Source organism: Peromyscus californicus, unplaced genomic scaffold (assembly GCF_007827085.1).
Source record: "Peromyscus californicus insignis strain IS unplaced genomic scaffold, ASM782708v3 Scaffold_9__1_contigs__length_137607984, whole genome shotgun sequence".
NCBI classification, from domain to species: Eukaryota; Metazoa; Chordata; class Mammalia; order Rodentia; family Cricetidae; genus Peromyscus; species Peromyscus californicus.
Genome location: NW_026294617.1, coordinates 72,800,377 through 72,827,340, shown reverse-complemented (window position 1 = coordinate 72,827,340; position 26,964 = coordinate 72,800,377). Strand labels below are relative to the sequence as shown.

Sequence of the window (26,964 nt, the reverse complement as noted above, 5' to 3'; positions counted from 1 at the left end):
CAGTGAGCACCTGCCCTGCACGGTTCTGGCCTCTGCTCCTGCCTCAAGCTCCTGCCCTGAATCCCTCAGTGACGGATGGTTACCTAGACGTGTAAGATGAACTAAGCCCCTTTCTTCTCCAAGGTGCTTTTGGTCAGAGTGTCCTAGCACACCAACAGAAAGCAAGCTAGAACATGTGGCCATTTTCTTGCGACCCCTCAGACCCATTTTAAACACTACTGCTGGCATCTGTTAGTATTGGGAAGAATGTGTTGTGGAATTTGCGGGCAGAAGGCTATTTGGTTTTCACTGTGTAATTGGTACTACTCTTAGCTTTAGGGTTGGTGGAGGCTAGACATTTCCTAGCTCAGTGGATACATTTTGAGAAGTTTATTAGTAAGGGGATTGTTAGGTCAGATAGAAAGTGAAGGTAATTGGCCTAAGGGCCTAAGCTAGCTCAAGATAATTTTGGTGACACATTTTTTACAACTGTGATTTTTGTTTGTCTTTTCCTTTCTTTTTTTTTTTTTTTTTTTTTTGGTTTTTCGAGACAGGGTTTCTCTGTGTAGCTTTGCGCCTTTCCTGGAACTCACTTGGTAGCCCAGGCTGGCCTTGAACTCACAGAGATCCACCTGGCTCTGCCTCCCAAGTGCTTGGATTAAAGGCGTGCACCACCACCGCCCGGCTTTTCCTTTCTTTTTAAATACATAGCTTCACTCTAGGCAAGTCTGACCTTGAATAGCCCATGTTCACCCAGAAGTCATTGCAGTCCTCCTGCTTCAGTCTTCCAGGTGTTGGGTTTATAGGCATGAGTCCCCATGCTCCAGAACTATGATGTTCTAGTCAGCTGAGGCCAAGCAGTCTGCAGGATGACTGTAGCTTCTTCCGAGAACTGGAGCTCACACATCTTCATGGTAGTTTTTATTTAATTAATTAATTTTTGTTTTATGTGCATTGGTGTTTTGCCTGCATGTATGGCTGTGTGATGGTGTCTGATCCCTGAAACTGCAGTTAGAGACAGCTGTGACTGGGTGCTGAGAATTGAACCTGGGTCCTCAGGAAGAGCAGCCAGTGTTCTTAACCACCAAGCCATCTCTCCAGCCCAGTGTTTTTATTTTATTATATTTTCTAATCTTATGAACTTTATTATTTAAAAAGCTTGCAAATAAATAAAAATACTATGTACCCAAATTGACTAGACCTCAAGTCTGTGCAATTCAATGAACTCGAACTGGCATTCAGAATGGAAGCTATAAAGCTTCACATTAGCTTTTATACTTTCAGTATCAAATATATTTTATACACTATTCCACCACTCAAACCAAAAATCTGTAACAGAATTAGAACTAGAAAAAGATAGCTTTCTATCTTCTTATAACTGTGGTCATTACCTGCCTTCAGCCCTCCTCATCCCCTGGTGTTTAGCCTTTTTTGTTCTTTTCAGGTTACACTGAACCCACATATGCATCCACTTACATGTGTACACAGATCATTGGCTAGATTCTGCATGAGAGAGCACATGTAGATTGCTTCTTTCCGAGATTGTGATCTCGCTTAGTATCGTACAGTCTGACTCCATTTTCCTGACATTTTTAAACTTCATCTTTCTCTAGAACTGAGTAGTATTCACACCACATTTTCATTATCCATTCATCTGTTGACAACCAGGTTGATTCAAATTCTTTGCTATACTGACTAAAGCAGCAATAAACATGAATGTGCAAATATCTCTATGATAGGGTACAGACTCCTCCGGGAATGTGCCCGGGAGTGAATGAAATAGCTGGGTCATATGGTAGTTCTATTTTTAATTTTTTGAGGAATCTGCAGACTGACTTCCACAATGGTTGTATTAATTCGCACCCCCACCAACAGTAAATTGGGGTTCCTCTCCGTCCACATCCTCTCCAACATTTGTTATCAGGTTTCTTGAAGACAGCCATTCTCACTGGAATGAGGTGGTATCTCAGAATAGTTTTAATTTGCATTTTCCTGGTGGTTAGGAATATTGAACACTTTTAAAAATAGTTATTGGGTTCCAGACATGGTGGCACACACCTTTAATCCTAGCACTCAGGAGGCTTAGGCAGGTGAATCTTTGTGAGTTCACGACCAGCTTGGTCTTCATAGTAAGTTCCGGGCCAGCCAAAGCTACACAGTGAGACCTTGTCTCAAAGGTACTGGCCGTTTGTGTTGGCATTCCCTTTGGAAACTGTCTGCTTGCTCTTTGGTGATTGACTGTTTTATTTCCTTTGTTAGTTAGTTTCTGCAATTCTTTGTAAATTCTGGATATAGCCCCTTGTCTAAATTTTAGCCTGTAAAGATTTTCTTCCATTCTGGAGGTTGTCTGTTAATTCTGATCATTGTTTCCTCTGCTGTACAGAAACTTTATTTTCCTGTCATTCTGTCCGTTGATACTTGGGGTTAGTTCCTGTATTGCTGCTGGTCATTTAAAAAAAGCTCTGACCATACAGCTCTAACTGTCCTGGAACTTGCTGTGTAGCCCAGGCTGGCCTCGAACTCACAGAGAGCTGCCTGCCTCTGCCTCCCTGGTGCTGGGATTAGAGGCGTGGCCAGTTTTGCCCACACCATTTGTTGAGTAGGCTTTCCAAATTATGTTTTTGTCGTGTTTGTCAAACATTAAGTGAATGTAGTTTTGCCATTTCGGTTCTGGGTTCTCTATTCCATTTCATAGGTCTGCCTATTTCATCCCAGGACCAAGCTGTCTTTATCACTACAGCTCTTTGGTGTAATTTGAGGTCAGATGTTGTAATACTGGGAGTACTGTTACTCCCTAGGAGTACTCCAGCTATCGGTGGTCTTCTGTGATTCCATAGGATTTCTTGTATTGTTTTTCTAACCCATGAAATATGACATGGGATTTTGATAGGTATTACATTCATTTTGTATATGAATTTTTCAGCATAGACATCTTGACAATATTAATTCTTCCTATTCAGGAATATGGAATATTTCCTCATTATTTAATATCTTCTGTGATTTCCTTTTTAAGTATCTTGAAGTTTTAATTGTAGAAGTCTTTCACTCTTTAGATATATTCTTTTTTTTTTTTTTTTTTTTTTTTGGAGCTGAGGATCGAACCCAGGGCCTTGTGCTTGCTAGGCAGGCACTCTACCACTGAGCTAAATCCCCAGCCCTTAGATATATTCTTAAATACTTAAATTTGGGGCAGAGTTATTTTGAATGAATTTTTTTTTCTAATTTCTTTCTTTAAGAGTAGACTGTTAGTACAAATGAACGCTACTCTAGAGACAAATGAAAATAAAAAAACATCTTATCAGAACCTCTGGGATGCAGCCAAGGCAGTCCTAAGAGGACAGTTAATAGTGATAAATCCTCAAATTAAAAAATCTGAGAGATAGGGGCTGGAGAGATGGCTCAGTGGTTAAGAGCACTGACTGCTCTTCCAGAGGACCCAGATTCAATTCCCAGCACACGGCAGCTCCCTACTGTCTAGAACTCCAGTTCCAGGAGACTTAACACCCTCACACAGACATATGCAGGCAAAACACCAGTGCACCTAAAATAAAAACAAATTTCAAAAAATCTTATAGATAGCCAGTGGCACACACCTTTAAGCCCAGCAAATCCCAACACTTGGGAGGCTGAGGCAGGTGGATCTCTATTAGTTCAAGGCCAGCCTGGTCTACAGAGCAAGTTCCAGAACAGCCAGGGCTACACAGAGAAACCCTGTCTTGAAAAACTAAAACAACAACAAAAAAAAACCCCAAGAGATATGAAATAATATAATGATGCACCCTCAAGACTCTCAGAAAGCAAGCAGCTAACCCTAAACATAGTAGACAGCAAAAAATAATATAGATTAGGGAAGAAAGTAATGAAATCGAGGTTGAAAAGACAATACACAAAAATCGAAGAGTTGGTTCTTTGAAGAAGTTAGTAAGATAAGACAACTTTTAGCTAATCTGACAAGAAGACAAGTTAACAAAATTAGAGGTCAAGGGTGTTGTTACAGTGATCTCCAATGAAGTTCAGAACATCATAGAAATGACTGTGAAAGACTGTACTCTGACCAGCTGGATAACTCCCAGGAAATTTTCTCAATTCATAGCATCTACCAAGATTAAGCTCTGAAGATACAGATAACTTAGACAGACCCTACAAACTTGAGATTAAGCTGTTTATAAAAGCCTTTCTGCCAAGAAAAGCCCAGGACCAGACAGATTGACTGCTGAATTTTATCAAACTTCAAGGAGGACCCCAGACCAATTCTTTTTGTTCCATAAAGTAGAAAGTGAAAGCTGGGCTGTGGCACATGCTTTTAGTGCCAGCACTCAGGAGGCAGAAGCAAGCAGAACTCTGGGTTTGAGGTCCAGCCTGGTCTACATAATGAGTTCCAGGACATCCAGGCCTACACAGAGAGGCCTTGTCTCAAAAAACAAACAAAAATACAAAGTGAAGGAACACCACTAAATTCATTCTGTGAAGCCAGTGTGGTCTTGTTACCAAAACCAGATAGACACTACAAAATAGAAAATTCAAAGTATTTTTAAACTTGTTCTCCGATTCCTGTATTTCCCTGGACTAGTTGAAATCTAGAATGCTATCAAGCTTAATTTTTCTAGCAAGAATATTTTAGGTAGTATTACGTGCTTTCTATTGCCTCTTTATTGGAACATATATAAGCTCTGGTTACCCTCCTTTTGTAGTTTAAAAACATTATTTTATTTTGAAATAGAGTCTTACATAGCCCAGATTAACCCAAGCTCTATGCATTCTCCTGATCTGCGTATATCACCCAAGTGCAGGAGAGGCATAATTATTAGTCTTTCTCTTTTTTTCTTTTTTTTTTTTTTTGGTTTTTCGAGACAGGGTTTCTTTGTGTAGCTTTGCGCCTTTCCTGGATCTCACTTGGTAGCCCAGGCTGGCCTCGAACTCACAGAGATCCGCCTGGCTCTGCCTCCCAAGTCTTTCTCTTTTTTAAACGGTGTGTGAATGCACATGCACACAAGTCACAGTACTTAGGTGAAGGTCAGAGGACACCTTGCTGATGTCAGTTCTCTCCTTTCACCATATGGGTCCTGGAATCTACTCAGGTCATGATGCTTGGTGGCCTTTTCCCACTGAGCCTCTCACTTGATTCTCAGTGTTCCAGTGGATACTCTTTCAAGTTGTCACTTGCATTATTCTTTATTTTGTGAGAATCAAAGGTTCCTATATAGTTACAAGAAATAATTCAGAAAGATTTCATGTGCCCTTCACCCCATTTTACTAAATGGCACATTTTACATAACCACAGTACAATATAATAACCAGGAAATTGGCATTGATACAATCGGCCAAGCTTATCTAGATTTCTCCAGTTTTACACATGCTCATTTGTGTATATGTATTTAGAGCTCTGTGATTTTATCACATTGTAGATTTGTGTAACCACCACTTGGTTCTGACACTCAAGAGTCATCACCACAGGATACCCAATGTTACGCTTAACCCCTGGCAACCATTAACCTGTTCTCTGGTTATATGATTTTGACTTTTGAGAATGTTTTATAATCAGAATTATTTTATACACACACATACATATGTAAAAGTAAGTTTTTGGCATGTGTCTGTGTTTTTATTCAAAGTGGTTCCCTTAGTTTGGTGAGATGGCTTAGTGGGTAAAAAACTTCTGTTAAGACTGATGACCTGAGTTCAAATCCCAGGACCATATGGTAGATGGAGGTGGTACCTGAACCATGGCATATGTTCATGTATACACACACACACACACACACACACACACACACACACACACACACACGATGCCTTTGGTAATGGTATCTGTCTTAGTTAGGATTTCTGTTATGAATTGTTGTGTACAGGGAAATTCACAACCCAGATGCTGCATCCACATGGAGAGTTTATTATAATAGAGATGAAGAGAAAGATAGGAAAGAGAGAGAGAGAGAAAGAGAGAGAGAGGTTGAGGGTCCACACCTCATGGGAGGAAAAGCAGAAGAGAGAGAGAGGAAGGGGAGGAGTTTTTCCTTAGAATGAGGCTTTTACCGTCAGGAAGCAGGGCGGAGCCAAGAGGTGGGATTTCAAGGGGTGGATCAGAATATTAATAGTTTCTATTACTGTGAAGGGACACATGACCATGGCAGCTCTTATAAAGGAAAACATTTAATTGTGGTGGCTCTCTTACCGTTCAGAGGCTCAATCCATTATCATCATGGTGGGACATGGTGGTGTGCAGGCAGACATGGTGCTGGAGAGGTAGCTGAGTGTCCTACATCATGTAGGCAACAGGAAGTGGACTGTCTCATTGGGTGGTATCTTGAGCGTATATGAGACCTCAAAGCCTGCCTCCATAGTGACACACTTCTCCAACAAGACCACACCTACTCTAAGAGGGCCACACCTCTTAATAGTGCCACTCCTTTGGGGGCCATTTTCTTTCAAACCTCCACAGTATCTACACAGTAATAGAAAGCAAACTAGGATGCACACACATGCACACTCTTTCTCCCACACTTTCACGTGGGTGGGGGAAGTAATAAAGCTATAAGTTATTTTAGAAGTCTTTGAGAGCCATCCAAATTGTTGTGGTTGTCAATAGTTCCTTTTTTTATTATGAGTAGTATTCCATGGCAGGGATATAATACAATTTGTTTAACCATTCCCTTGCTTTTGGTAAATCTGATGAAGGACATTTGGGTTGTTTCTAGTTTGGGGTTATTGCCAAAAAAGCTACGATGAACTGTTGTGAACTAGTTTTTTTTTTTTTTTGGTTTTTCGAGACAGGGTTTCTCTGTGTAGCTTTGTGCCTTTCCCGGCGTGAACTAGTTTTTATATGAACATACATTTTCAGTAGCTATCCAAAAATAAATGCCTGAAGGGCAGTTGCTCATACAGAGCCACATTTAATTTTAAAAAGACCTGCCAGACTTTTTTTAATGTGCATTGGTGTTTTGCCTGCATGTTTGTGTGAGGGTGTATGATTCCTAGAACTGGAGTTACAGACAGTTGTGAGTTACTGCCATGTGGATGTTAGGAATTGAACCCGGGTCCTTTGGAAGAGCTGCCAATGCTCTTAACTGCTGAGCAATCTCTCCAGCCCCTTCCAAACTATTTTTAAGAGTGGTTGTTCCATGACTTCCTGCTTGTGATAGACCATACATTCAAACTATGAGGCAGAATAAACCCTTCTCTTCATTAAAAAAAAAAAAAAAGAAAAAAGAATGATTGTTCCTGGGGCTGTGGAGATGACTCAGTGGTTAAAGTGCTTGTTGCACAGCCTGGGGATCTGAGTTCAGATCCCAGCACTCATCAAATACCAGGAGAGCATGGCAACCCACCTGCAATTCTAGCAGTGGAAGGTTGAGATGGGATTCCCAGAGTGAGTTGGCTAGAAAGACTGGCTGTATCAGTAAGCTCTGTGTTTGATTGGGAGGTCCTGCCTCAGTGAGTAATGAGTGATAGAGGATTTGGGGCATCAACCTTAGACCTCCATATGAATGTCCACACAATGCATAAACACACCTCCACATATGCAGACATTCATCTCTCTCTCTCTCTCTTTCTCTCTCTCTCTCTCTCTCTCTCTCTCTCTCTCTCTCTCTCTCTCACACACACACACACACACACACACACACACACACACACACACACACACACACTTGCTTGTGGGGGAAAAAATTTTTTTTTGCTACAGGGTCTCTTTGTTTAGTCCTGGCCATCCTGGAACTAGATGTGTACACCAGGCTGGTCTCAAACTCACTGAGGCCTGTCTGCCTCTGTTTTCCTAGGGCTGGGATTAAAGGCTCGCACCATTGCACGGGATGAGAAAAATGTATACTGGATTTTGAATCTAGAGCCCTCATGTACACTCTACCAGATATTCTACCATAGGCTACTACATGAGCAGCTCGAAAATGGAGGAAAAGAATGTCCCCTTTTACATCCCAACCAGCAATGGACGGTTGTCTCACCAGCTCGTTTCTCCCCCACTTCTTCTCCTCCTTCTCCTCCCCCCTCCTCCTCCTCTTCATCACCATTCTGGTGCTGGGAATGGAAGCCAGGGTCTTACGTGCACTCCACCACTGAGATATTGTTATGGAATCTGAGACCACTGGGAAAAGACCCCCACACTCAATTCAGATTATAGTTAGCCAGATTTATTAAAACTGCCAGCAGGGACACAGTCTCTAATCCAGTTCCGAGATGTACCGCCCAGAAGTGAGTGAAGGAAGGGCTTTTAAAGGAGAAAACCACAATTACTTCCTTTCTGTAGAACTGACAGCTCCGTGAGAAACTGCCTCACTCCCCCTGGACAATAAGTGAGTTTCCAGAAGCCAAAGCAAGCAGTCAGTCATTTTACAACAGTCACACAATTCTGGGGAGGGAGAAGGAGTCAGGGAACTTACCCTTTCGGAATTTAGAATGGGTGCCCAGCACAAAGTGGAGGTGTCCTTGGCCATCACAGTATACCTATAGCTTCGTTGTTTTTGTTTTTCAGTTGAACCATTTTAACAAGTGTGTAGTGCTAGCACATTGTGAGGTATATTAATTCATTTATTATCGTTATTGGTTTTGTTTTTTGGTATGTAGTTCAGGCTAGCCTAGAACTCACAGTCCTCCTGTCTCAGCTTCTCAAGCCCTGGGAATACAAGTGTGTGTCGTGTCCTGGCTTGGAAGGCTTGGTTTTCTACTGCTGAGTGGTGAGTTGTCCAGTTTGCCCTGCACTTTATCTGCATGTCTGTTCTCAGATGTGTCCTAGGTACTTGAGCTATAACCCTGGTGTCTAGGTAGTTTCCTTCCTCTCTGCTGTAGGTGCTCAAGGTTTGTCCTTTGAATAGGAGAAAACACGTAAGATGAGTTGCTTTGATTATCAGCTTAACTAGATTAAGAAACCCTGCCGGGCGGTGGTGGTGCACGCCTTTAATCCCAGCACTCGGGAGGCAGAGCCAGGCGGATCTCTGTGAGTTCGAGGCCAGCCTGGGCTACCAAGTGAGTCCCAGGAAAGGCGCAAAGCTACACAGAGAAACCCTGTCTCGAAAAACCAAAAAAAAAAAAAAAAAAAAAAAAAAAGAAACCCTTAGGACATTAGTGACACACTCCTTTGGGTGTGTCTGTGGGGGGGCTTCCAGACAGAACTAACTGAGGGATGTATACAGCATCATCTCATCCAGTGGGGGTGGGATCCTGGGTCGAATAAAAAGGGAAAAGAAGCCAGCTGAGTGCCACCATTGCCCTTTCTCTGCTTTCTGATCTGCTGGGATAGGAGCCAACAGCCTTCTGGTCCCCTCCCTTCCCCACCACTCTGGGCTGCATGCCCTGAGCCACAAGGCAAAGCAAACCAGTCTCAAATTGCTTCTTGTCAGGTATTTCATTACAGCAACAAGAAAAGTAACTAATGCAGAAAATTAGTACTGGGAGTGGGGTCTCTACTGTGGCTTCCTGACCTTGGGGTATTGTTAATAAGACCACTACCACAGTTTAAAGCTAAATTTGAAGCAAGATTTGATTAAACGCTGGCCAGGTGAATGGCGAGGTTCATACCCAGGTTCCCAGGAAATGGCCCTGAGTCACATTTTGCATGGGTTTAAGAAGGCAAAACCCATAATTCACCACATTTCCTGCGAGGTTCAATGAGGGGCAAGCATACGTCCTGATGTACTTCCTACCTGCATACCTCCTGCCTATATCCAATCAGGGGCAAGGGTACATCCTGACATATTTCCTGCCCATGTGTGATCAAGCACATAGGTGCAGATGGGTCAAACAAACTTAGTTAGGGGAGTGAAAACATGGGGCTTGTTATCTCCCATATATAATATCCTCCAGCATTTCAGGAACTATCTGTCCTTGGGCAATCAAAGGGCTTGCAGATCAGAGGCAGTTTTGTTTCATGGATCTCTAAGGCATAGTAATTAAAACTTAAAATGTAACTTTCACTCTCACAGTAGTAGGTAGGTATGTGTGCTATATTTAAAAATGTTTTGTGGAGGACCATACCAAGAGTTTGGAGCTGTGAGCTAGGGAAGCCCTGGAATGTTGTAAGCAGGAGTTAATAGGCCATTCCAGTGGGAGTTCAAAAGTATGGAATGCCAATAGAAATGCAGGCAGTGAAGATTGAGATTTTGGAGGGAACAAAGAGTGTCTGTAGGAAGTAGGCTAGAGGCTATTCATATTTTCTCTGGCACAGGATCTGGCTGTGTTCCAGCCCGTATTCTAAAAATCTGAGGCTGGATTCAAAAGTAATGGACTGAAACGTTTGATGAGGGAAATCTCAAAACAACATGCTATTTGGTCTGTAGCACGTTACTACTGTAGCATGGTTACTACTCAGTGTTCTTAGCCATATTTGTAGGGAGAGTAGAGAAGAAAGATGTGAAAAATGTCCACTTGTGGTTTGGTGGGGAAAGAAGTCTGGGCCAGTTTAAAGCTGCAGAGAAGGGCTGTGGACAGAATGGGCAGTTGGTAAAGAGATTAGTGTAACTAAAAAGAAACCTTGCATTCTGCAATGGGATAATTGGAGTGGAGCCTTGAAGGCAAGGCCCCACCATGAAGGTTCCAGAGTTTGAACATGCAAAATCACTTTAGAAGAAAGTTCCTTAACTGACTGTACCACAGCTGAGGTTCCCTACTCTAAACCAACTTCATAGTGAAACATCTTCCCAGGTTCTCCCACCTAGGCACTCAGAGCCTACTAAAGCTGTGGTAAAAATAGCCAGACCACGTCCTGAGCTGCCAGTATTGCCAGTCGAACTTGACACCATTATCCATGTGGTACTGTTCTTTCAGACATGTAAAATACAAGACTCAAGGGTTATTGTGGCTTGCACCAAGCTTGCAGAAAGCTGCTCAGGCCCAGGAATGCATGACAGGGGTAGATTCCCTGCAAGAAGGCTCTGAGAGGCCATTTCATGAGGTTGTGAAAGCTGGCCAGTGAAGTTAGCTCATGGGGTAAACACAGCATGCAGTCCTGACAACTTGAGTTCAGTCCCCAGAACCCACAATAGAAGGAGAGAACCAACTCTTAAAAGCTGTCCTCTTGCCGGGCGGTGGTGGCGCACGCCTTTAATCCCAGCACTCGGGAGGCAGAGCCAGGCGGATCTCTGTGAGTTCGAGGCCAGCCTGGACTACCAAGTGAGTTCCAGGAAAGGCGCAAAGCTACACAGAGAAACCCTGTCTCGAAAAAACAAACAAAAAACAAAAAACAACAACAACAAAAAAAAGCTGTCCTCTGACATACACACACACACTCACACAACACACATACACATATGTCTACCCTCATATGCACATATCATAGGTACAAACAATAATAAATACAAAATTAAAATAAAGCTGGGTGGTGGTGGTGCACGCCTTTAATCCCAGAACTTGGGAGGTAGAAGCAGGTGGATCTCTGTGAGTTCGAGGCCAGCCTGGTCTACAGAGTGAGTTCCAGGACAGCTATGGCTACATAGAGAAACCCTGTCTAGAAAAAAACAAAACCAACCAAACAAAATGACAGTCATCTTGTTGAAGCTGTGAAAGTGAGGCCTAAGCTGTAATGGAGACCTGTGGTGGTTTGAATAGGAACAGCCCCCGTAGGCTCATAGATTTGAAGGCTCGGTCATTAGGGAGTAGGGCTACTTGACAGGGATTAGATGTGGCCTTGTTGGAGTAGGTGTGGTCTTGTTGGAGTAGGTGTGGTCTTGTTGGAGTAGGTGTGGTCTTGTTGGAGTAGGTGTGGCCTTGTTGGAGTAGGTGTGGTCTTGTTGGAGTAGGTGTGGTCTTGTTGGAATAGGTGTGGTCTTGTTGGAGTAGGTGTGGTCTTGTTGGAGTAGGTGTGGTCTTGTTGGAGTAGGCGTGGCCTTGTTGGAGGAAATATGTCACTGAGGGTGGGCTTTGGGGTTTCAAATGCTCAAGCCAGGCCCAGTGTCTCTCTCTTCCTGCTGCCTTTGGATCTGGTTGTAGAACTCTCAGCTTTCATGTCTACTTATGTGCTGCCATGCTCCCCACCATGAGGATAATGTACTAAACCTCTGAACTGTAAGCCAGCCCCAATTAAATGCTTTATTTTTCAAGAGTTGCTGTGGTCGTGGTGTCTCTTCACAGTAACGGAACACTGGCTGAGACAGAAGTGGTACCGGGGAGCAGGGTGTTGCTTGACAGGCCTGACTTCGCAGCTTGTTGGCAGAATGTGGACTTTGGGACTTTGGATAAGGAAAGCAGTTGAACGCTTTAGGTGGGGCTCAATGGGTGTCTTAGTTAGGGTTTCTATCACCATGGCTTCATCTTGTTTCTTAAAACATGCTTATGCTGGTATTCAACTATGTGTTGGAAATTAAGGCGTTTCAATAACCCATGTGGGCATGCCTCCCTTAGGATCCCTCCCACCCTCAGGAGTTCTTGAGTTTTTGTAGCAAATCTGTTAAAATGAGAACAAAATGACAAGTTCATGATGAGCTTCAGGCAGGTTAAGTTCACACCAGAGGGTGTGATGGGCAGGAGAGGCAGAAGGGAGTCAGAGCTCCCCCCGGGGTGGATTGTTCAAAGGAAATGTTTAAAGACTGTAAAGGGAAAGAAAGTGTGCTGTGTGAGATTTTTAGTTTCATGAAAAAAAAATCACGTGTTAGGAAAAATACAAAAACAAAAACAAACAAACAAAAAAAAAACCATAGGACTGGGGAGATGCTCGGAGGATGAAGTGCTTGCTGTGTGTGAGGACCAGTGTTCTGATCTCCAGAACCCATGTGACTGGGGCCGTGTGTGAGGACCAGTGTTCTCATCTCCAGAACCCATGTGACTGGGGCCGTGTGTGAGGACCAGTGTACTGATCTCCAGAACCCATGTGAAAACTGGGTGGCCTGCCTGTGAGCACAACACATGGGAAAAAGAGCCAGAATCCCTGGAGCAAGCTGGCTAGTCATCCTCCCTGCAACAGCAAGCTCCAGGTCCAGCAAGAGAGCCTTTCTCCATATATATACAAGGCGAAGAGTGATCAGGGAAAAAACCCGGTGTCAGTCTGAGGCTTGAACACACACACGTGAATGCACACACACACACATGCACACACCACACATATACATCTTTGAACACACACAAACACCACACACACGTGCCCATGTACATACAAATGCACACCACACACACACCTGCTTGAACATACACACATACATACACACACACCACACACACATGCCCAAAAAAGTCTAAAACATTGACTGACATGCCCATCCCTCAGGTTTCCTGTTGCAATTGCACCCTTAAATCTTTAGGTTCTGATAGCCATAGAAGGGGAGATGGCTGACGTCATTGGCATCGCGTTGGAATCACTGGCACAGACCAGTCACGACAACCTTCTGGAATCTACTTCAGGCCTTCTCTATGCAAGAAAGTGGCAGTGGCAGAGGACTCAACCCCTCCCGCTCCATGACAAGGTGGGACAGGTTCAGCATTTTATTTCTTGGTGCTTCCATGAGCTCATTTTGGAGAAGCACAAGCAACAGCCGTGGATGCTGCTCAGCAGATCTCACTAGTCCCCGTGAGGCCTTACGTAGTGGGGACCACGAGAGCAGAGTGGAGCCAGGCTCCTCCTCTCAGATCCAGATGTCAGAACTGCAGTCACCCCCTGGGTAACGAAGCTCGTGAGCCAGTGCTGGACCAAGGGGCTCCTTCCCAAAGTCCACCAGAAAGTTGGGGTTCAGCTTGAGCCCTCCATTTACAGTGTCTACATCAATTTGCAGCATCACGGAGCCTTCCCTGGAAGAGAAGAGAAGGGTAAGTGAGAGATCATAAATTGACCAGCTCCCCACCCTAAGATTTGGTGAGGATAAACGGGTTCCTGGGGATGGGTCAGGGTCCAAATGGGCCATCTGTGTGGTGGGTACAGGTGGAGTTCCTGGGGAGTCCTCAGAAGGCCAAATGATCCTTCTGGGTAGGACAGTTAGAGAGGTGATCCTGGGCAGGGCTGCTCACCTGGTAAGATCAGGGTAAAACTGCTTGTCCCAGGCACTGTACAGTGAGGAGGTGACGTAAAGACGCTTCCCATCTAAGCTGAGCTGGATCATCTGAGGGCCTCCAGGAATTCGTTTTCCCTTGGGGAAACAAGAGATCAGACTCCAAGTAACATACAGATTGACTAAGGTGTTGGCACACCACCTGGATCCCAAGAGCGTTCCTCCAGATACTCCTTGAGAATGGATCTGAGGGGCCGGTGAGGCCAGAGAGATGTTCTCACCTTGACCACTAGGGGCTCCGGCTGACACTTTAACTCTTGGTCCTCCAGCACCTGCACAGGGCCTCCTTTAACAATGCTGCCCCCAAGGAAGATCTGGGTTCAGGGGTGCAGAGGACAAAGGGGGACAACAGTGATGATTAATTTTCATTATCAGCCTCACTAGGCTGTAGAATCAGTGAGGATACCTCCTACCCCTGGCCAAAGTATCTGTGGGGCGTTTCAGAGAGCTTTAATTAGGAGGGAAGATCCACCCTGAACCTGAGTGGCACCATCCCCTGGGCTGGAATTCCAGACTGAACAAAAGAGGAAGGAAGACAGGATGAGCACCAGCATTCAGCTCTCTGCATCCTGTGCCTGCATGTGTATTGTGACCAGCTGCCTCGCGCTCCTGTCTACACATCTTCTATGATGGACTCCTCCCTTCTCCACCAGGAGCTGGACTAGACCTCTCCTTCCCTTGTTCTTGTTGGATAATTAGTCACAGAAGAGTGGACATTACAGAAGAGCTGTTTCCCTTTATTAGAATTCCTTCGTGTGTGTGTGTGTGTGTGTGTGTGTGTGTGTGTGTGTGTGTGTGTGTGTGTGAGATAGCATCTCACCATGGAACTGACTGGCCTGAAACTCACTCTGTAAACCAGGCTGGCCTTGAACTCAAATCCACTTCCCTCTGTCTCTCTACTGCTGGCCTTAAAGCTGTGCTCCTCCACACCCGGCTAGCCTCCCTCTCGTTCCAGACTCCTTCCCTGTGTTCAGCCAGGACTCTCCAGTCCCAAGCCTGTGCCTTTGCTCACATTTTTGCTTTTTCCCGCTCCTCCCTTATTACCCGCCCCCACCGCCCGAAGCTTTCCAGCCTCTATGCCATGCCCAGACTCTCCTTCACTAGTGCCTCTACCTGCCCAGCAAGGCGGGGCTTCTGTGGGTTAGAGATGTCATACTGCCGAATGTCCCCATGCAGCCAGTTGCTGAAGTAGAGGAAGCGGTCATCCAGGGACAGCAGGATGTCAGTGATCAAGCCTAAGGAGTGGGTTGAGGGACTTTAAGGAGTCTTTCTTCCAGGCCAGAAATCCACCTGCTGACTCCCACCTCTCCTGGCACTCACCTGGCATTTCAGGCAGCATCCAGCCCTTCACTTTCTTGGAGGGCACCTGGATCACCTTCTCCACTGACCAGGTGCCTCCCTACAATGGGTAAGGGAGGTAGAGAGTATGCTTAGAACTGGGGACAGGAAGGGAGCAGACACTGGGCTTTGTGGCTAGGGTCTCCTTCCCTGCAAGGCTCTAAGGCAAGGAGCATGACTGCTTCATCATGGCCCTGCCAGTACTTGTCATGACACAGATGCTCACTAAAGTTCAAGCTGGCCTCAATCTCCTGTCCCTATGGCCTCCACTTTCCAAGTGCTGGGATCGTAGGTGTGCACCACCACTGTAACCTTAGGTGCTGTGGGATGTTCTGTATGCTGTGAATATGTGTTGCTCTGATTGGTTGATAAATAAAATGCTGCTTGGCCAGTAGCCAGGCAGGAAGTATGGACGGGATGAGAAACGAGAATTCTAGAAAGAGGGAGGCTGAGCAGGAGACGCCAGCCTGCCATCTAGGGAGCAGCATGTAATGGCATACAGGTAAATCCACGGAACACGTGGTGACATATAGATTAACAGAAATGGACTGAGTTTAAGTGTAAGAACTAGTCAGTAGTAAGCCTGAGCTAATGGCTGAGCAGTTTTAATTAATAGAAGCCTCTGTGTGTTTACTTGGGTCTGAGCAGCTGCAGACTGGGTGGGACACAGATACATCTTAGGGGTTTTTTGGTGTTTTGTTTTGTTTTGTTTTGTTTGTTTTTCGAGACAGGGTTTCTCTGTGTAGTTTTGGTGCCTGTCCTGGATCTCACTCTGTAGACCAGGCTGGCCTCAGACTCACAGAGATCCGCCTGGCTCTGTCTCCTGAGTGCTGGGATTAAAGGCGTGCGCCACCACCGCCCAGCCGGGATGGGAATTGAACCCAGGTCCTCTGGAAGAGTGGCAAGTGCCCTTCCTTAACTGCTGAGCCATCTCTGCAGCCCCTGTTTGTTTCATGAGACAGGGTTTCACTATGTGGCCATGACTGGTCTGGAACTTGCTACATAGACCAGGCTGGCCTCCACTTCACAGAGATCCACCTGCCTCTGCCTCCCAAGTGCAGGGAATAAAGGTGTGCACCACCTGGGGACTAGGTGGAACCTTTAAGTAATTAAGTCAGAGCTCCCAGAGGATGGATTCACCTATGAGAGTATTCATGACTATCTTGAAAGTGAGTCCATTAATAAAGCCAGTTGTCTCTTGCACATGCCTCTCTCACTCTGTGATGTCCCTGGAGGCAAAGAATTCCCAAACCCAAGAAAGCCTTCACCAGATGCCATTCCTCAACCTTGGATTGCCTAACTGCAGACCTATGAGCTAAATAACTTACGTTCCTTAGAACTGTCCTGCCTGTGACACTCAGTTGCTCAGTTATAGCAACAGAAAACAGCCTTAGGCAAGATGGGAATCAGCCTGGCACAGAGAGAAGAGAGGTGGGTCATGTAGCAGCATTTCTTCCTGGGGAAGCTTAGGCTGCCGGGACCAAGTGTGGACACTGAAGCCTGGGAGGAGGTCCTGATGAGACTCTTGTAGGGACAGTGGGGGGGCGTGGGGGGGCATGGCGGGCAGTCTCGGTTACCTCATTCTTGTAGAAGTGCTGGATGGTGGAGCTGAGGGCGCAACCTACAAAGCCCTGAGTGGCATCTGGGTCATGCAGGAAGCGGACCTCCAGAGGGATGAGCCCATCCTTCATTTGTAGGGTCTGGATAATCTCATGACGCTTCCAGTCCCACACATTTATGTGGCTTCCATACAACCCTGAGGTGGGAGGGGATAGGAACCAGAGGCTAGAATCAGGTCAGGATGGGAGGGCATGGGAAGAGGCTGGGTGCTGACTAGGATGGAGAGCTGAAAATGGGCACAGAGGACTCTTGAACAGGCTTGGGCATTCTGAGCACCTGGCATGTGTTAGCCTCATGAGTAGGTTAGAGAGCAGAAAGCAGGGGGTGCGGACCAAGGCTCCTGCCAGCCCAAAGGTGATTCTCACCGGCCTCCACGTCAGCGGGGTTGAAGCCATCTTTGAGGACATTGGGAGCTGCCCACTCAGTGCTGATCATGACATTGTGTCGTGGTTGGTACCAGAAGTCATAGCCCATAGGAGCAGCACCCCCAGGCTTCTCCCACGTCCCTTTCACCTCGAAGGTCTCCCCATCCAGCAGCACAAAACCCCCTGAGGAGGGAAGAAAGGGGCTTAGGTTGAGGGGGTGAGCCATGCTGCCTTTACCACCCAGCTGGCCAGATCCTTAAATTTAGGTGCCCAAACATCCGTTTCAGGTGTGAGGTAGGGCCCCTCGCTCTGTGCTCTTCCTAATACTAACTTCATCCTTCTCTTAGAGCTCTGGGGAGAATGTCCTCCCTGTGAACAGAGTTCTAGGACTCAGCCCTGTAAGCATCTTTTTGCCCAGCCTGCCGTACCACAGTGGGATTCTTCCCACAGTCTCAGCTTTGCTGGTCAGGTAAGAATCCCAGGCAGCTCCAGGCAGAGTTCTGGGCATGTAAGCCCGCTGTCCTTTGTCTACTCAATACTTTTTCCTCCCTCCCTCCCTCCCTCCCTCCCCCTCCCCACCTCTCTCTCCCTACCTCCCTCTCTCCTCTTTGTTTCTTGAGACAGGGTTTATCTGTGTAGCCCTGGCTGTCCTAGAATTCACTATGTAGTCCAGGCTGTCCTCAGACTCACAGAGATCCTCCTGCCTCTGCCTTCCAAGTGCTGTGATTAAAGGTGTGCATCACTGTGTTCAGCTAAATTTTTCTCAAAAACGTAAACACACACACACGCCCCAACGGCTGTGAGGTTTGCTCATGAATTCACAAAGGCTGGTATTACACGATGTACTTCCTAGGTGCGTCGTGCCTGTGTTTGTGTCCTTACGGCTGACTCGTGACTGTGCCTTCGAGCAGACTCAGCAGTCACAGGTCATCTTGTGTGAGTGTGTCTGTGTTGTGAGTACATGTAAGTGTGCACATGTGTTATTGTCAACCTGGGACTTCACTAAGTAGGCAAGTGCCCTCTCGTGGGGTGCATCTCCAGCCTTCCGTTTGTATTTTGAGACAAGGTCTTGTTGAGTTTCCCAGGCAGGCTTTGAACTTGTGATCTTTCTGCCACCGCCTAGAGAGTACCTGGAATTATAGCCTACACCACCAGGCCCAGCTGAGCCTCGTCACTGTAGGAATAGTTGAAACAACTGATGTTGCTTGCTGACGTTTTAGATACTGGGTTGGACTCAGCCAGCCGGTTCTCTCTGGTTCCGCACTCCACTGCTCCCCAGGCTTCTGCTCCCTACACAGACGGATGTTCCCCATACTTATTCTGCTGAGGTTTTGCGAGTCCACAGTGCCAGCAGGTACCTTTGCCGTTACCCTGGGGATCCCCCAAGGAGCTGATCATCACCTCTCCGCTGGCCAGGCAGTGGCTGGTGTGCAGATAGCCCAGGTTGCACTTGGTATGGATCTCATTGGGTTCAATGACCTGGGGAAGGTGAGGAATGGGGTCAGACTTTACAGAGCAGGAGTCTCGACTCCCTCCTCCCATTCTGCCTGCTTTATCTGTGGACCCTGTCTTCTCTTTCTCCCCGAGGGAAGACAGCATAGATCCAATCTGGTAACTCGGAGAGCAGCAAGAGGAAGGCAGAGAAGCCACCAGTGAGTCCTCAGCCAGACAGCATCAGCTCTCCCCCATCTCTCTTGATGGCACTCCCAGCTCCGGGGGCCCCTCCCATGCCAGTGTTAGCTCTGCACCCTCAGCAGCCAGCTGTGAGCATCTGGTGCAGAGGGAGCATGTCTGATGGAGAGTTGAGAGGATGGCCTGGAGCCCCTGCCTGAGGGAAGCCATGAGCTCCTAGCTGGTGTGTGTGGCGAGGGGGAAAGATGGCTCTCTCCTGTCCCTCAAGAAGCAGCCTCATCTTCTTCAGAAGCACCCAGCCCATGCTGCTGGACTGTGCCGGCTCAGCAAGCTGAGGTAACTTCTGAAGTCTACCCTTCCTCCCTGCTGCTGAGCCAGACCCTGTGTAAGAGCTAGAGGCAGCTGATCTAGGGCTGTGGGGCCAGCAGGTGCAAGGGTCTCTAGCCATAAGGACAGAAGACTTGCCTTGTGCAACTTCGGGGCGCGAGGGTCAGAGCCTACGTCCACCACGTAGACGCGGGAGGAGATGAGACTAGGTAGCATGAGCTTGTTGCGCGTCTTAGTGCTGTCCCCAAAGCAGCTGCTGCAAGTGTTCCATCCCGAGTGGTGCAGCTCATCCTTCAGGTAGGGCATGGGCAGCCTGTGGATGACCTAGAGTGGAGAGGGCAGGAAGTGCTGCTTGCCCAGGCCATGCCTCTATAGACTTGGCATCCCGGCTCAGGCAGGGTCAGCTCAGCACCCTGTGCAGTGAAGAGCTTTCATTGCTATACCAAGGAGGACAAAGAAGGGTGGAGTTAGGGAGCCAGGGCTGTGGTGGGAGTCTCAGGGGTGCCGGTGACCATATCTCACCTCACCTGGCTATACTGGGGAGACTTAGGGTTAACATCCACAGTGGCCAAATAATCTGGAGCCTCAATGCCTGTGTTTCGGTAAATACAGGGCAGGTAGACAATCTCCTCTCGGGGTCCTGGGAAGTAAAGAGCAGGTTATGGTGATGGACAGAGGCAGCCCAGGGTGAGCAAGAGGGCTAAGGCTAGGCCTGAAGTCCTCCAACCCTACCGTGGGGTCAGCAGAGGGATGCTGGCTCTCAGATGTGCAATTACCTTTCATGGCCTCAAGAGGGGTAGAGTAGCCTGGTCCACATTTTCCACATTTTGTAGCTGTGGAAACAATGGGAGCGTGTTAGCTGGATCCTGCTCTGGAGCATGAGTTCTTCCTCTCTACCTACAGCCTGTAACACACACCTGTCAGACAAGGGCAGACTCCTAGGTCTCTACTCCAGCCCCATCACTTTGACCTATCTCCCCTAGCCCCCCAACTCTGATGGGTGGGAGGGTGTGGTGCGAGGGTGGAGCCACATTACCCAGAAGTAGACAGACACTCTGTCAGGGCTTGGAGGAGGTGGGGCAGAGACTATGTTCTCACTAGTTATGAAATTGACTTGATTCCAGCCTCAGTCAACCTGGCTGGTCATAGGAACTTAGACAAATTATCTAACTCAGTTTCCACTTCATCTGTGAAAAATGGTAATGAGCGTACCACAGTGGGCTGGGCATTGCAACCACATCTATAGGGATAAAGACTAGCCTTGCTACATAGCAAAAACTTAGTTGGGAGGCAGAGGCAGGCAGATGTCTGTGAGTTCAAGGCCAGCCTGGTCAACATAGTTTTGGGACAGCCTGGGATACATAGAGAAACCTTGTCTCAAAACAACAACAAATAAGCAAAATTGAGTTAGGGAAGCTGGAGAAATGGACCAACAGTTCAGTTCCCACCAGGCCACTCACAGCTGCCTGCAAGCCCTAGGGACATTGTTTTGGGGGAAGCTCCACCTCAGCCCCTGGCATCCATATACTCAAAGAGTCTGGAATGTTCTGGTGGAAGCCCCACCTCTCTGCCCAGATCCTGCCCCCCAGAAAGTCCTGTCAAACTCAGCTCCTTCCCCAGAGATGCTCAAGACCACTCCCACAGGGTATTTAAACTGCACCCCAGAAAACAGACCCATGGTTTTTCAGTCTCTCCTCTCCCTGTCTCCTCTCTGGGGGGTCGAGAATCACCCGGGAATGCTTTACCCATTAAACCAGGGCTTTTTCTAATTCAGTCTGGTTTGGTCTGATTTGGATTGCCGTGTCATCCGAGAGGCTTATTGGAGTACAAAAACTTTTCAGAGATCAGACCTCTAGGGCAACTTTATTGAACAGCACATACCCACACCCAGACATACACAATAATCAAAACTAAAATAAATCTTAGAGAAAAAAAATCCAAAAACAAACAACTGTCGGAGGTGGCTCAGTGGTAGAACACTCACCTAACATCGGAAGGCCTTGGGTTCAGTCCTCAAAATGACAAATCAAAAGAACAACAGACACACCCTGGGGGCCTTTGTGAGACCTAAACCAGGTGGGCAGTCTTCCTGATGTCTGTCCTTGAAGAGGGGATCTCAGGGAATGGGCCAGGCTGCAGATCCCGCCAAATTTATCCAAGGCAGAGGCTGGGGACTTCCTGCATGCAGGCCTGGGTCCTGAGCCAAGCTGCTGCTGGCCACACCCTGGACTATGCAACCAGATGAGGGGAGAAGTGTTTGTGTTTGGTCAGACTGATAACCAGATATGTGTCCCTGGGCCACTTTGTACTTTTCTACCCACCACAGCTGTAGGGAGAGGCCCTTCCTGACCCTACAGTCTGACAAGTAAAGTCACCACAGTCACAAAACACCAGGATTCCAGCTTGAGAGTGTGGGCCAGACCTTGGAAGAGTTGAACAGGGAAGGGGCTGATGCAGATGGAAAGAAATCCTGGAGTGGAGTTCACAAGGACTGGGCACTGCCTCCACCCGGGAGAGGGGTTGGAGAGGTGGCTCAGTGGTTAAGAGCAATGGCTGCTCTTACAGTGAACTCAGATTTGATTCCCAGCACCCTATGGTGGCTAAGAATTGTCTGTAACTCCAGCCCCAGGGTATCCGGTACCCTCTTCCGGCCTCCTCGGGCATATAGCACACACCTGGTGCACATAGATGCAAGCATTACATCCATACAGACAAAGTCAAATAAAACACTAAGAAAGCAGTTAAGGCCAGAGCAAAGCCTCCTGCTGCCTGGGAGCCCCACCGCTAGAAAGCACAGGAAGGAGGAGGGAGGAGCGATAGCACTGGAGGGTCCAGAACCGCGACCACCGGGAACTTACCAAGTAGCTCAGGCTAGCCTTCAACTCACCAAGATCCTTCTGCCTTAGCCTCCTTAGTACTGGGATGATGGGCGTGAGCCACGACCCATGATTTAGGGGGAGGTGAAGATAAATCAATAAAAACGTATATTTGAACCCAGCACTCATGGGGCAGAGGCTGGAGGATCTCTCTGAGTTCAAGGTCAGCCTGATCTACATGAGTTCCAGACCTAACAGAGCAACATAGTGAGACCCTGTCTCAAAAAAGCCAAACCAACGAACAAAAACCCCAACAGAGTTAACACACACAAAAAAAAGAAAGAAAGAAAGAAAAGAGGGGGGGCTCATTTTGGGGATGGAGAGATGACTCGGGTTAAGAGCATCTCCTGCTCTTGCGCAGGACCTGGGTATGATTCTGAGCACCCACATGGCACAACTGTCTTACCCTGGCTTCCACAGGCACCAGACACGCATGTGCTGTACATATAAACAATATAAAATAAAGGCATCTTGAAAAACAGGAAAGAAGTGGAAGGGGCTTGTCCTGCTCTCCCAGGGCGTGGTCCAGGCGGCTAGGTTGCCTGGACAACCGTCTCTCTCTGTGGGGCATCCTCCAGTCTTCAGTATCTCAAGCAAGGTCTCTGACATTCTGAGTTTGGGGAACCCAGAGGAAGTTCAAGTGGGTTTTCTACACCAGGCTGGTCACTGGACTCTACTAACCCAGGAAAGAGCCAGCTGCAAGGCTAGCAGGACCTCAGCATCCCTCCCAAACCTGAGCCCTCAGCCTGACACCCGGAGCTCACAGGCAAAAGGATGAGAGCTGTGGGACTTGGGAGGGGCGCCGAAACAGGTCCTCAGTGGGCTAGTGCGGCCGTTCCTGACCTCCCCAACTGACTGGTGGTATGGCGCAGCTTGGGAGATCTGGGCTGTGAAAGCTGTTCTGTGCCTCCCAAGCAAGAGGTTGACCCAGTGTCTGTTTGCTAGGGTGACAGCCAGAGATACTGGAGTTCTTCCCAAGAATCCCCACTCCCATTGGATTTTCTCATTTCAGAAAGATGCTGCCCTCCCTCCCCTGGTCCCTACCCTCTACTCCTGTTCCTGTCTCCTGTCCCTGCCCCCTACTCCTGTCCTCTGCCCCCACCCCTGTCTCCTGCCCCTGCCCCTACCCCTACCCCTGTGTACTGCCCCTGCTCCTGCCAAGGCTGGGGAGGATTCCCAGACTACCGTTTCTGGCTGTCCCTCTCTGCTCCTTCCTCAGAACTTAAGCTAGGTTGAGAAATATCATGCATGAATGCCTGAGTTTGAGCTGCCTATGCGCATGCCTGTCGGGTAGAGACAAGAGTCCAGTTCTTTCTTCCCTGCCCTCTCCACGGTTTTGAGTCCTTTCCTGGAGGGAAGAAGACCCTCTAAACTAGGGGTGAGCTACCCGTGATTTTGGGAACCCCCTTTTCTTACCCATGTTGCTGGCTGACACTCTGGCCCCTGCAGGAGCTGCCAGGAATGGGCAGAGAGGCTCGGCAGAGACCAGTGTTGGTGTTGGAGCAGACTGCACAGGGAAGGGGCAAAGGGAGGGAATTTATGCAACCAATTGGGGGAGAGGTGGGGCAAGGGGAGGGCCATGGCTGCCATCCAGGGTAAACTATACAGGGCTGCTGGCCAGGACGCCATCAAGTGGCCTGGCCGTTCAAGTTACAGTGTAGTGTGTGTGTGTGTGTGTGTGTGTGTGTGTGTGTGTGTGTGTGTGTGTAAATATGTCTGTGCCATTAGTGGGTACCTATGTATGTATTAAGTTTGTGTGCCTGTGGGTTCCCATGCATGTACCTTTATGTTTGTGTGTGTGTGGATTTGTTTGTGTGTGCCTGTGTCTGGATGTGTACATGCTTGTGTATGTCCATGTGAGCAGGTACCATGTGAGGGAAGTGTTTATATGTATGCAGTCACATGTTCCTGTGCTTTCAAATGCTCATCTATGTGTTTGGCCCTGGCCCTAGGTATTTTGGGGTACCCAGGGCTGTGGACCTATTTGTTCCTTAAACAGAGCTGGCCCTCTTTTTCCAGACATCCATGCTCCAAAAGGCACAGTCCTGCTCTCCCAGACCCCTTACCCGTGTCTTTCGGCAGCAGCTAGCTGCCCAACCAAGCCAAGGCGAAAAGGTGAGCCTAGACTCCACGTTTCCCAGAACTACTCATGAGCCTCGAGCTTTGAAGTGGGAGAAAGCCTGTGACTGCCATTACTGCCAATTACCCTCGTAAATCTCAGGAGGTGAAAGTGGACTTCCTCCCCCTAGTCTCAGAGTCTGGTACCTCTGGGGACTGGACGAAGGGTCAGAAAGGAGGCCAACAGATGCTCCTGTCCCCAGCTGGCCTGTGACAGAAAACTCTCAGGAACACTGCCTGTCTTGGGGTGGGTCCTCCAGCTTGAAGAGGAAGTGTCTGCTCAGGTTGTTAAGCCTGTGGCTGTAACATGCAAGGGACAGGCAGACCACCAGAGCTTGCTGAGGAACTCTTAATGGCTTCTCAAAGCAACACCGAGGCCTGATCCTGTCACCCCTTCTGGGGCAAAGTCGGTGTTTGAAGGGCTACAGCAGAGAGGACTCTGGAACCCTCTCAAAGTGGTCTCCCCCACGGAGCCAGGGACGCCTCTGTCCTCAACAAGAGCTGCTTGCCCAGGGAAACCCCTGTCCACACACTTCAGGGAATCCGACTGTCAGCAGAGGCCCCCTTCCTCCTCTTAGATGAGGTGTGAGGTGAGGCTTCTGTTGGATAGGGAAAAGGGTGACACTTGGACTTGAGATCATCAGTAGAAATAGCTAGAGGGACAAGGGAAGACGGCCTCTGGGGAGAGGGCTGGAGCTGAAGTGATGAACTGTAAGCCATTTTTACTTCTGAAGGAAGAAGATAGAGTCCACCTGAAAGGCCTAAGAGGAGTTTCTCTGGACTAACTCACGGTGTGTAGGTATGAGATGCAAATCCACTGCGTGGAAGGAAAGACAGGCAGAAGGAAGGAAGTGGGGTGGGGTCGGGAGTGGGGCAAAATAGGGCTTGGTGCACTGGTCATCTGTCCTTCAGATTCCTTTCAGAAAGTTTATGTCCCCATCAAGAAAGTTCCTTGGCTAGCTGCGAAGTAATCCCAACAAAGAGTCAAGAGGCCAGCCTGGTCTACATAGTAAATGCCAGGCTAGACATTCTGTGGCTTCAAGGCATAAGCTTCCAAACCTGGATTTTCCAAAAGTTAATTTGAAAAGATTCAAGTGAGTGCTGGAGATAAAGCTCAATATTCAAGAGCGATTGCTGCTCTTGCAGAGGACATAGGTTCAGTTCCCAGCAATGGATGGCTCACAACCACCTGTCACTCAAATTCCAGGAAATCTGATATTCTCTTCTGGCCTCCACAGGCACATGGTACACGCCCCTCTGTTCAGGTACACACATATACACTAAATAAATAAATATTTTAAAAGTGATTTAAGGGGCTGGGGATGTTCAACAAGAATGTTACTCAGCCCCTCTTGGCTCTCTGCCCTGGCATCTTCACCAGCCAGCAGCAGACAGACAGACAGACAGCAAAGTTGACCTGCCATGTGCAGCGGCCCCGGGGCGGCTTCCTTGTGTTCCCCATCTCTGTCTGCCCTCCACACTGCCGCCTGCCGCTGCCGCCTCCTCCTCCTCCTCCTCTTCCTCCTCCTCTTCCTCCTCCTCCTCCTCCTCCTCCTCCTCCTCCTCCTCCTGAGATCCCCAGCCTTTTTACTTCCTCTTTCCTCCCCAGGCTTGAGCTGTGGCTGGAGAGTAAACAGCTTTCCCCACGGCCAGCAGCAGGGGCTGCAGATTCTCCCAACTTGGAGCTGAAGGGCTCCCTCCCTAATCCGGTTCACCCTTCTCTAACCCGAAGCCAACCAGAATGCTTGAGCACGTGGTAGTTAGTCACCTCGAGAGGTGGTGTCTAGAGATCACCCAAATCTGCAAGACAGAGCAATCCCCCCTGGTCCTCTCCAGTCAATAATTCCAAAAGAGGCGCTAGGGTATTTTGTTTGTCCTTGAGTCTGTTTTGACAACCAGTTCATTCAAGGCCCTGCACTCTGACCCGGCTGGTCTTGCCAGGGTCTCCATAGCACCACTCACTTCTGCCTGTTCTCTCACTGACCTCTTGAGAGCTAAGGAGCTGTTTTAGGGGGAAGTTGTCCCAGTCCAGACAAGGGAGAGGCAGTCCAGGGAGAGAAGCCAGCTGCTAACAGAACTACCCGGGGGGCCTTGGGCTTCTGGAGTTGGGATGGAATGCCCTTTCCCACTGCCAGCAGAGGGGCTGCAGGTTCTGCTAATTTTGCTTCCCAAGAGCTGAAGGGCTCCCTCCCCAGTCTGGTTTGCCCTTCTGTAGCCAGAAACCAACCAGACTAATTGAGCATGCCGCCTCACAGTGGATGGTGGTGGCTAGGGAGTGCCAAAGCTGGCCCTGTGTGCTGCCACCATGCCTGTACCCACCCCCCAGGAATGTGCACGCAAGGCCAGGGGATGGGTCTGTATTTGTGTCTGTTGTTTCCAACCCCAGGCCATGACACCTTTGGGGGAGGCAGAGGGTCTAGCTAATATTGCTCATGTTCTTTGGCCCTGGGCTCTGAGAACAGGAGGGGGAAGCCCTGACTTGGGGGCACCCCACAGGAGGTCAGACTGCTCTTGGTACACCCCTTTCCACCCACTTCAGCCAGATTCTTTGCGCCCATTAAACAGGTTTTAAGACCTCTGGTGGGTAAGATGGGAAAATGATGAAAAACAAAACACAAATTGAACCCAGTGAAGAGAAGGGAGGGAGATGATGAGGCTGATCCCCAAGAATAACTTAAAATGACAAGACAAAAGAAATTGTGCCTGGTGGTACCACCCTGTAGGAGGCTG

General features: G+C 48.1%; 1 protein-coding gene across 1 annotated transcript; it reads right to left on the bottom strand.

Moving 5' to 3' along the window:
- Positions 1-13,384: 13,384 nt before the first annotated feature.
- Selenbp1 (selenium binding protein 1) lies at positions 13,385-23,654 on the bottom strand. The gene is made up of 12 exons (XM_052730970.1): positions 23,533-23,654; positions 20,017-20,073; positions 19,768-19,880; positions 19,379-19,564; positions 18,640-18,760; positions 17,282-17,464; positions 16,874-17,052; positions 15,279-15,357; positions 15,072-15,193; positions 14,180-14,272; positions 13,918-14,036; positions 13,385-13,701 (listed from the first exon to the last, which is right to left on the bottom strand). The coding sequence occupies exons 1-12, from the start codon at positions 23,534-23,536 to the stop codon at positions 13,539-13,541; spliced, it is 1,419 nt and encodes a 472-aa protein (XP_052586930.1). The 5' UTR covers positions 23,537-23,654; the 3' UTR covers positions 13,385-13,538.
- Between the last annotated feature and the right edge of the window lie 3,310 nt (positions 23,655-26,964).

Bases quoted from the DNA above. Each gene is read 5' to 3' on its own strand.
- Selenbp1 (XM_052730970.1), bottom strand. The intron at 19,881-20,016 runs GTAATTGCACAT...TTTACTTCCCAG, and splicing joins CCCTCTTGAGGCCATGAAAG to GACCCCGAGAGGAGATTGTC. The intron at 17,465-18,639 runs GTACCTGCTGGC...TTCCCTCCTCAG, and splicing joins TCCCCAGGGTAACGGCAAAG to GGGGTTTTGTGCTGCTGGAT.